Here is a 10,469-nt window from a genome sequence, read left to right as displayed (position 1 = left end):
GCCTAATGAACCCAACAAGAAAAGTCTTTGTGATAGTGAAGAAAAGAATTGACTTTTGGGAATCTAATTCTAGATGGTGTCTAAGCTTTGGAGTCTTGCCACAAAGCTAAGGCAAGGGGTACTCTTAAAGCCTAGAAGAGGTGCCTTAAGAAGGTGTGGAAGGCCACACTATCCTACAAAATCAATGCCCTCCTTTGGAGGATGCCAACCAACAAGCTTGCCACTATAATAGGGTCTCTAAGTTCCCTTCAAGTATCACCACTTTGTACCTTTTAGAGGAGGCAAAACGAATCTTCTAAGCACTTGTTTTGGGAGTATTGTGAGATGCAGGCACTATGGTGGAGAATCAGAGCTTCCATAGACAAGGGTTAATCTTCATCAATCAATCAGCTGGAAACAAATCTTGCTAAGAGACCATGGGAACTTTAATGAAGTCTCTAAGAAGATATGGGGATAGTTCATGACATTACCTTTCTTAGCTTTGTGGACTCATAGGAACAATCTAATCTTTGGGTGACTTAACCTCCATGGTGTTGTTCTCTCAGAAAGCTACTATATGTTTAAAAAGCTTGCTAAAAAGATAGTGATTTGAAGTCAATATCTAGGCTTTTTAAATCCTTGATATGGGATGTCATATTACCCTTATGTGTGGTGATGTACATACTTATCACCTTTTTGATCAATATATTTTAGGCATTGAAAAACATAGTGAACTATTTATGCAAGCAAAAGATTGTCTTCAAGGCAACTAGCTAGTCAACTCAAGTCTTCTTATGTGAGAGGCTCATGGTGTAGCTTCTTAAATTGTCTTCTTAGCCCTGAGTTAAGCTCCTTTCCCTTTCACTTATACATGTCCATGATGTCTTCTACCACATTGGTGGGGAATAGGAAACTCTATAGAGAATCCCAAATCAAATTCTTGGAGCTCATAAGACCATTAATATAATGATATATTATTACAAACTCTTCCTCAAATCATACACACCCAACAATGTTATACAAGTTGCCTTTAACTCCCACTCCCACCATGTTGGTTAGTGGAGTGCCAACACTCATCATTCAAGGTCTTGTTTAAGTTTTGCTACACTCTTTGACTTAGCACCCTTAACTTCCTAATGATATTGGTGTTAAGAAAACTTTTATTTTGTCTCAACGATTGCTTGCTACTTGGGGCATGTTTGGGTCAACCAAGCCATTGTAATTAAACAAAACCTCTAAGGACTTAATCTTTATCTAAGTTTTATTGATTTATCTTTGTTCAAAGGAGCATTGCCTAGGCTAATTGGGGTGGCTATTTGGCAACCCCTCGAAGTACTTGTTAGCACTAGGGGATGGGTTTTGACCAACATGGAGAGATGCAAACTTCCTTTGAAGAGATTTTTCCTCTATATCGTCTAATGTAATTGACAAGGGAATTAAAAAACACTCTACATCATGAAGAAACTTGTGGGTATGAAATGGAGAAACTTCAACCATAACTACTTTTCACCATTAATGGCATCATCGGAGTCATTCATTTCTTTTCATCCTCTAAGTTTAAGGCATTTAAGATGTCAACATCCTATTGGCTTCCAATGGACTCTTGAGGATCAACAATGCCCAATAGTAGAGGGCAAACCTATTCTAAATCCTCACGTTATCAATCACTAGAATGATTGCTTTGTTACTTGAAGCTATCATCCTTAACTCACTTAGGAGGAGGCAAAGACTAAGTGGTTGATTAGTGCTCTAAAATAATGTTGATGGACTATCATTGTGTAGAATATTTGAAACATGTGTTAGCAAGATTACCATACAAAAGAGTGAGTTTCTTAACAAGTTGTACACAATCATCTCCATACACCATCTTAGGGAGCTTTGTACTTAGATCCATCTCCACAAAAATATGTGTATGCCAAATGGGGATTTCAAAAAGGAAAGTCATTGGCCTAGAGAAGCAAATAGCACCTTGAAACATGGATAGAAATATAGAGGTAGATTTGGAAAATCAATGTAGATAGGGATTTAAAGGGTCTCACGCTTCGGAGACTAAGCTTAGACAACCATTTAAATAGAGATGGAGGTGAGTTATTTAGCATCCATTGACCCAAATCATTGATGGCCATGCTCCCATATTTGGAATAGCTAGGTAAGTATTACAAAGAAAAAACCATACTTTCTATTGCCTCCAATTCATTATAACCCATGTCTTAAGATACTTACTTGGAGGCCTAGTAGAGACCTAAAAGACTCCTTGCTTGTATTTATATTCCATTGATTTGTTAGCCAAATTTCTTGAAACCTAGGAAGTTACTGAAGTGTTGGTACTAGTGATTGGATATATTTTACTTTTATTTTTCTATACAATGGGTTGTTCCTCTTCTTTGGCCACCTTAGGTTCCATCTTTCTTCTCAAAATTGTCAATGGCATGCGTATAACATACACAACTAGCAGTCCTAAAGTAAACAATTGTGAATTTCCTCCCATACATTTTTTCGTGGGATGATCTATGATGTGTAAGTGTTGTAGGTGTCCATGATGTAAAATGCAATATGCACTGCTTTAACCCAATATGACAATGATCTAGTTCTTTCTCTTTGCTATGCCATTTTATTGTGGTGTATACCGATATATAACCTAGCTTTTGATCCCATGATCTCTCAAGTAATAATAAAATTGATTAGATTTATATTCACCCCCATTATCTGATCTTACAATTACATATGATCCAATCTGCCTTTCTATCATCACTTTAAAATCCAAGAACTTCTCGAATGCTTCACTTTTGTACTAAAAGAAGTAAACCTAAGTCATTCTGTTGAAATCATCAATGCAAGTGATAAAAAATTTGCATTTTTCACTAAGTGACATGTTTTAACATAGACTCCATACATCTGTATGCACCATTTTTAAAGGATATGCACTAATTATCCCCCTCTTTGAAATGTAAGTCAAGATTGTTTCCTAAACTAACATGTCTCATATACATGCTCATAATACGCATTTGCTTCAACCCTTGCAAATTTGCATGTCCAATTTGTTTATGCCATAATGTTACATATTTATCTTATCCATGTCCTGCCTCTACATATATAGAACTGTGTATGATGGGAGTGACAACATTCAATACAAACTTTCTTTCTTTCTTTTGTTCTCTTACACAATTAAACTTCGAGCTTTACCATTTTTGAACTCCTCAATGAAACAACCAAATTTATTAAACCTAACTTGCAAGCCTTGATTGCCATTTGTCCAACAAAAGCAAGATTTTTGGTTACTGTAGGCCCATACAATACATCTCGAAGCTTATTTTCAATCCCATCTCTAGTGACCATGATGTGTCGTATGATTATGTAGCTCTTGCTTTCTCTCAAACCACTCCTCATAATGTATCATATGATTAATGACACCTGAATCTAAAAACCAATCATCATCACTAGGTAGATGAGTCATTCTACCTATTACATACTACATGGCAAAAAAATGATCTCTAGGTGATCCACCTCTAGAGACATAACCTACAACCTCCATAACCAGTTGTATAGTGTTCATATTGAGTCCTTCCTATTCTTCTAGCCATAGCATTCTGCTTTTGGTAGTAGTCATTCTCATAATGACCAAATTGTCCACAATAGTGACATATATAATCTCTATGCAGATTAAACCATCCTCTATCTATAGAGAAAGCTCTCTCCTTGGCTCTAGGTACAAAATCTTTGCATCTATAAGAGAAATAGCCACAAGCAAAAGGATATCCTTAACCATAAGAAGATCCTCTACCTCTGGAAGGACTACCACATCCTCTCTGATAATAGGACATAATGTCACCACAAGTATTTTTGCCACTATTAGATTAAGACCAAGCTTTATCTCTTTAGTAATAAGCAAGAGATCAATCTACTCCTTAAAGTTAGGTATAGAGCTACCTCTCAATGAAATGGAAGTGTCCAACGACTTGTATGCAAGCCCAAGTTCATTTAGAGTAAATAAAAACTCACTATTGTCAATTGGTTTATTAATTAAAGCTAGATTTTCTACAATATGCTTAATCTGTACAACATAGTCGCTCATACTTCGGTTTCCACACCATACACCATGTAACCTTTGATTCAACTATATCTTCATTTTTTTCATACAAGCACAATACATCTTTTCTATTATCTACCATGCATCCTTTACAATTACTTGCTTTCTTTATGTGTCCAAGTCTCCGAAATACATATGAAAATCCAATGTAATATCTTCATGTTTGTCCAATCTTTGTAGGCTTTTTTCTATTGTTACATTGGCTCATAGGGGAGCTCAAGACACGCGTCCTCATGTGTTATGAGGTCCCAAAAGCCTCTTCCTATGAGAAAGTTTTCTATGTAATAAGACTAAGCACTATAGTTATCCTTTGTCAATTTATTCCTTAGGAGAATTGCATGATTTGTGAATTTTGTGACATTATTGCAACCACAAAATCAACAAACCAAAGATATCCAAGATGTCCAAGGAAAGGCCAAATTGCATACACCAATATGTGTGTCAATCACTCAATTACGAGAGCCTAAGGACATTAGTGCAGCTGCCACAATTATCAAGTAAGTTGCTCATGAATATATGTGTGCATTACGTGTGGGTTCAAAATAAGGTATTTTAAAATATAATTTTTATACATATTTTACATACAAAAAGGTATAATATAAAGGGGTTATTTATAGATTGAATAGAAAAAGTTATATTTCATTTTTAAAAAATTTATAGATAAGGATATTTATAAGTAGACCTTAAACGCACATGATGTAACGAATATACATATAGTAACTTCCCCGAGCCACAAATACATAACATGAAATCCCAAGTTTTACATATTGAATGAAAAAAAAATCCCAAAATCATGCAAATATCATGTACTTCCAATTGTCCATCAAAAACCATACATATGGATCTCAAATGATGTCAATATAACCCAAAAAGCTACAATTTACAAGTTAAAATACAAAGTTTTCCTACATGTACTTTTGTGATATTTTGTGATGAAAAAGAAGCCACGCATAATTCAATCCATGCTAAAAATTTTAGATTTTTTTTGCAAATCTTTCTCCTTCAAGATGACACCCCAAAATCCCTACTTTTGATAACCAAGCCCTCTATTTTTCAAGCTACCCTTGTGCTTCTAGCCTCAAGTAGGCCCCCTAGTTAAGCAAGCCTCAAGTTTAAGCTAGCACCCTCTCACTCTCAAGACTCCAACCATAAACCAATCCAGTTAAGCAAGCCTCAAGTTTAAGCTACCCCCTCACTCTAGAGACTCAACCATATACCAATCTACACCATAACAAAACTAAGACTGTGTTGTAATAGCTCTATTTCCAACCTTCAAAGGCTTTCAAAATGCATCCAATGTAGACAATAGAGCCCCTAAATCGAGCTTCAATTGCTCCATGGCTTGATATATTTGTTTTACTTTGAATCCGAGTTTATTAGTGAAGGATTAGTAACTTTTTTAATTGCACATAACAAGCAATAGACTTACTGTTAACCTTGATTTAATATGCTCCTCAATTCAATTCCTCACTCGATAAATATAAGCATCTTTACTCCCAAGGTCTTATAATTCAACCATTGTTAGATCTAAATATGTTACCCAAACTCCGTACATTCATTATGCATTCTTGACATCAACCCAACACCATCCGTCTAGAGCATTGTAGAAACTCTCTCACCTCCTATAGCCTTGTAGAAACTCTCTCTCCTACTAGAGCCTCATTCCAGTTCACCCATAACATCAAAATTTTATCATACAAGCCTACCCTTCGATACTCGAATTTAGGTAAGAATCTCATGCCTTTGCAAAACTAGTATGGTTTTTCTTCTTGAGAAGATGTAGACTTTCAAGGAATCCTCAAGGGATGTAATCCAACGTTTGAACACACACACATTGCTCAAGGGATGTGATCCATCGTTTGAATTCACACTAGCTTGCCCCCAACCACTTGGGCTACTAAGCTACTTGCCATCCGCATAGGTCCATGGTGAATGCTAGAAACAACTCAACGGGAACAAGGGGCCTGCTCCAGAGTCCAGACAACTCGTTGGTGGGCACTACTTGGATAAAGCCATGCAGGAGCGTACAGTGCTGGGGTTAATATGCGGGAAAGCATAGTAAATACTAACACGCAGCTGGGCTTGAATACTCTGTCACACACACGCACGCAGTGCACACACACGCACACACGCACACACGCTCTCTCTCTCTCTCTCTCTCATTCATCCAGTATGAGAGAGTATCGATTCATGAAAGTTTGCTCTGCTCTAAGTCCCTGATATAGCAATACCTTGTCATTACAGTTGAACAGTAGCAACGGCTGTTCTTTCCACCCAATGAGAGAGAGACAAGTTACAAAACACATTGCATCCAGCCAACCGGATGTCAGCCCGCTCTACTATTGAGCTTCGCCTGCTGCTTAAAAGAAAGGATGGTTACACTGAATTGAACCGGGCAGGCGCTCAATCACAGGGTATAGACTTTGATAGCCAGAATTTCACCTGCCGGCTCCGAATACTCCGTAAAACTCTATTTATACAGGAATTCCATGTTCGAACAGTAGCAATCACTTTGATGGGGCATTGTACAGTGCACTCCATTGATACATTGCAGCTGCGCCACCATTTACCGGAGGAGAGCCGACGGCGGTTTTAGGCATCACATGATAGGGAGAGCTCAAGAAAGTTCCGGAAGCATGGGAAGGGGACATCTGGAAAGGAGACCTTTGATAGCCTCTTGATGTAAAAGGGGTACTGTGCTTTTGCTGTAGTGTGGTCGTTATCGGTGAGTAGGGAAGGAAACCCTGATTCAGATCCAATGCTGAGATGAGGTGCACGTCAGACACCATTATATGAGGAGAAGCATGTCCTACGTATGGAATGGCAGCTGGAGAGGGAGGTTTTAGGTCTAGAAGCTTGAACGGCTTAGTATCTGTAGTATTCTCAGAGATTGTAGACCGTGAGTTTTCCACCTTCATCTGTTGTTGCATGGCTTTGTGCCTTGGCGGAAGAGTAGATGATGAAGATGATGCTGAACATCCCCTTGCAGAAGCCTGCTGGCTTGTTAGAGATGCCCTACTGCTATTGCAGCTGGATTTGGCAGTTGATTTGCTCATCCGGCCCCTTGGGCCGCCGCCGGCCTTGCTGCCAGAGGCATCTTGATGCGAGGATGAACTGTTGGACGGAAGCTGTATCGACGAGGGAATGAGTGAAGATGCTGGCAATGTGAAATTAGTCCTTGCTTTAGCTCCCCGGAGTTTCCGTGCGGCTGCATCATAAGCCTTTGCAGCATCCTCTGCAGTGTCGAATGTCCCTAACCAATGCCTGCACCGGCCAATGCGATCCCTTATCTCTGCAGACCACCGCCCCCATGGCCTCTTCCTAACTCCACGGAAGACCCTGTTACTGGTGCTCACTCCGCCTGCCTCAGACCCTTCTGCCATAAGCTCTGGTTGAGTGATCTCTGAGCATGGCAGCTTGATTGCGTCCAGCTTCACCATGGGGGCATCACTGGAGCTAGAGCATGAGGAGGCTGTCTTGGAGACCATGGAGTTGGTGTCCTGCATGAACTCGAAGGACCGAGGGATGGTGTTGACGGGCAGGAAGTGAGCCTGCGTCTGGGTGAATGCAGACAGGACGTCCTGCACGTCGTTGTAAGGTCCTGTGAAGCTGGCAGTGGTGGACGTCGATGCGTCAGTGCGCGCGCTGTTCCCGAACAGGATCTGCTCGCCGACAACCGCCGCGAGCCCGTCCAGGTCTTTCTCTGAGTCCAAGAAGAATGAGCTGAGCGACGACATACAGCCAGCTTGGTCTAGGTCGTATGATGATGATGATTGTAGGAGTTGCATATCATCGCAGTGCGACAGTTGCTGCGGCGCCACATCGGCTGCCTCCGCCGCCTCCTGCAAGCTCAAGCCTGACGATGCATTCATTGGATAGCCTGTCGTACAGCCCGACGACCCATCCATGGGGTCGTCCGTGATGCACGACCACAGGCTGCTGTAGTCCTCGCTTGTGCCGGCCATTGCGAGGTCCTGCAAGCACGACGCGTCGTCTGCGCAGAGGGACGACAGGTCGCGGGAGGGACTGGCGATACCACATAGGCTGTGTTTGAGGGACTGCATAGCGGAGCCATGGCTGAGGCACGCGGACCAGCTCTGCTCGGCACTACAGGCCTGGTAGAGCTTCGACGGGGAAGTGGATGTGGACGATGGCAGAAAGAGATCATCCAGGCTCCACTTCGGCTTACGCGAAGGGCTCACAGAGCGCTTGAACATCTCGTGGAGAGCCATAGCTGGTCCACCGAGAGAGAGAGAGAGAGAGAGAGAGAGAGAGAGAGAGTGTGTGTGTGTGTGTGTGTGTGTGTGTGTGAGAAAGGGGAGATAATTGCGAAGCAGATTGGTTTTATAGTGAGAGTGGAAGTCAAGGTGATATACGACAGTGAATAAACGGTGATAGGCGACAGTGAATATGAGTGTGCAGGATACCAAAGGCGCATATGATCACGATAGGAAGCGAGAAAGAATGAGGGAGGATATTGATAGTGCTGGGAAATAATTCAGCAGTCCTTACTTTAACAGCAGACGAAGGCATGGCGACCAGACGAGAAAGAGAGAGAGAGAGCATTTAGGCTGGCCGCTGGCCAACATCTTTTCTCATCAGTGGGAAGGGATAGAGATAGAGCGGCCGTGGAGAGAGAGCTGAGCGACCACAACATTTCCATTGGCCTGTGGATTATCGATTGGCTGTGAGAAGAAGTGGCGTCAGGAAAGGAAGGTGGGAGAGAGAAACCCTCGTGTCAGAAAAGGCACATACTAGCCCTTCTTTAATTGTTTTATGTAGACGTAGTAGTAGTGCATGCAGACGGCTGCTTTCCACATGCTCCCATTGGACCAAAGCTAGAGTGGTTTCATACGGATCCATGAGTCACAAGCTCTAGCTTCCATGCACGAACAGAGTCCATGGATACAAAGGGAGGTTCATACCCATCCCACGCGTGTTACAAGTTCTACGAATCAAAGTGTTGAGATAAGCCGCTCCTTGTTACGGAACTCTGAGGTTACACACACAAAACCATGAAGATTGGTAAGCTATAGTCACGCTATAACACTTTTCCATCATCCACAACACATATTTTTTGAGAGCTCATCTCGACACCACACTTTTGATAAGTTTTTCTTGGGTAAAGAAGTTACAAAATGTTCGCAAGATCTTTTATTCAAAACCTCATGTACTTATTGCTTTACCTTAACAATGGAAGGACAAGACAATGATGTGACACCCCCTATCATGCTTCAATCATAAACATGTAGAGCATTCACTCTATGCTACATAAACTAGCTATACTTGCTATATTGCTCATCACGATGTCATTAACTACCACTCTCTACCCATAGTAAGCACTCATTTTATATGATGTTTGGTCAGACCAATGCACTTGCCACTTCTAATGGCTTATGCACACCATCTTTAGAGATATTTTGTGACATTGGCTCAACGTGTTTGTTGATGAACTTTGTGTCTACTCTATTTGGGAGGAGAACCTTGAGAAGTGTTGCTTGGTCTTTGAAAGGTGCTCATAGTATCAACTTTCTTTAAATTCATTAAAATGCTAATTCTAGATTACGCACTGCATTATCCTCTAAACCATGTAGTATCCAAGAATGGCATTGTGATTAGCGGTGCAAAGGTTAAGGTGATAATGGATCTTCCAACATCCACAAATCAAAAAGGCATTCAGTGCTTCTTGGGACATATTACATATTATTAACGCTTTGCTTAATTACACCATGATGGTGGGACTGTTTTATAAGTTGTTGGTTATCTGGGAATGGACCAAGGAATGCCATGCTTCATATGAAGCATTTAAGAAAGCTCTAATGATTACCCCTATCATCTTAGGAGCCCTAGATTAGATAATAACCTTTCATGTGTATATTGATGCTTCAAAAATAGATATTGGAGCTAGGTTAAGCCAACCTAGTGAATATAACATGAACTTTCTTATGCATTTCAATAGTAAATAGCTCATTGAAGCATAAATAAATTATTTGATGTAAAAAATGAAAGGGTTAGCAATGACATATGTTGTTAAGAAGTTTTACCACTACTTGTTTGCCACACCATTTACCCTTTTTGCAGACCATCAAGCACTTCTCTATTTGGTAAATAAACTTGTGCTACAAGGTGCATGCTTGATGGCTTGTAGTCCTACTAAAATTTGACTTTTTATAATTGTACACAAGGAAAAGCAACATTTCATTGGTGATTGCATGTTGCAATCATCACCATGAAGAGAAAGTGTTTGGGATTGATGATAATTCCTTATACTCATTTATGAATATAGCAAGAAGCCCAACTATTCAAGCTAAACCTCACACCTCAAAAGATAGATGATATCATTCACATCTCAAAGAATGGATTACCAAAATGATCTATTAAAAAGGCACAACTCACCCATCTC

General features: G+C 40.5%; 1 protein-coding gene across 1 annotated transcript; it reads right to left on the bottom strand.

The window, feature by feature from the left end:
* Window positions 1-6,270: 6,270 nt before the first annotated feature.
* On the bottom strand, window positions 6,271-8,721 carry LOC148020368 (uncharacterized). The gene has a single exon (XM_087700950.1). It carries the CDS (start codon window positions 8,296-8,298, stop codon window positions 6,574-6,576), a length of 1,725 nt encoding a protein of 574 aa, XP_087557076.1. The 5' UTR covers window positions 8,299-8,721; the 3' UTR covers window positions 6,271-6,573.
* Window positions 8,722-10,469: the final 1,748 nt, after the last annotated feature.

This window comes from Lygodium microphyllum, chromosome 19 (genome assembly GCF_053477565.2).
Source record: "Lygodium microphyllum isolate KBCC chromosome 19, Lygodium_microphyllum_v1.1.10, whole genome shotgun sequence".
NCBI lineage: Eukaryota > Viridiplantae > Streptophyta > Polypodiopsida > Schizaeales > Lygodiaceae > Lygodium > Lygodium microphyllum.
Note: the sequence above shows the minus strand (reverse complement) of the source record. Positions and strands in the feature narration are given on the sequence as shown.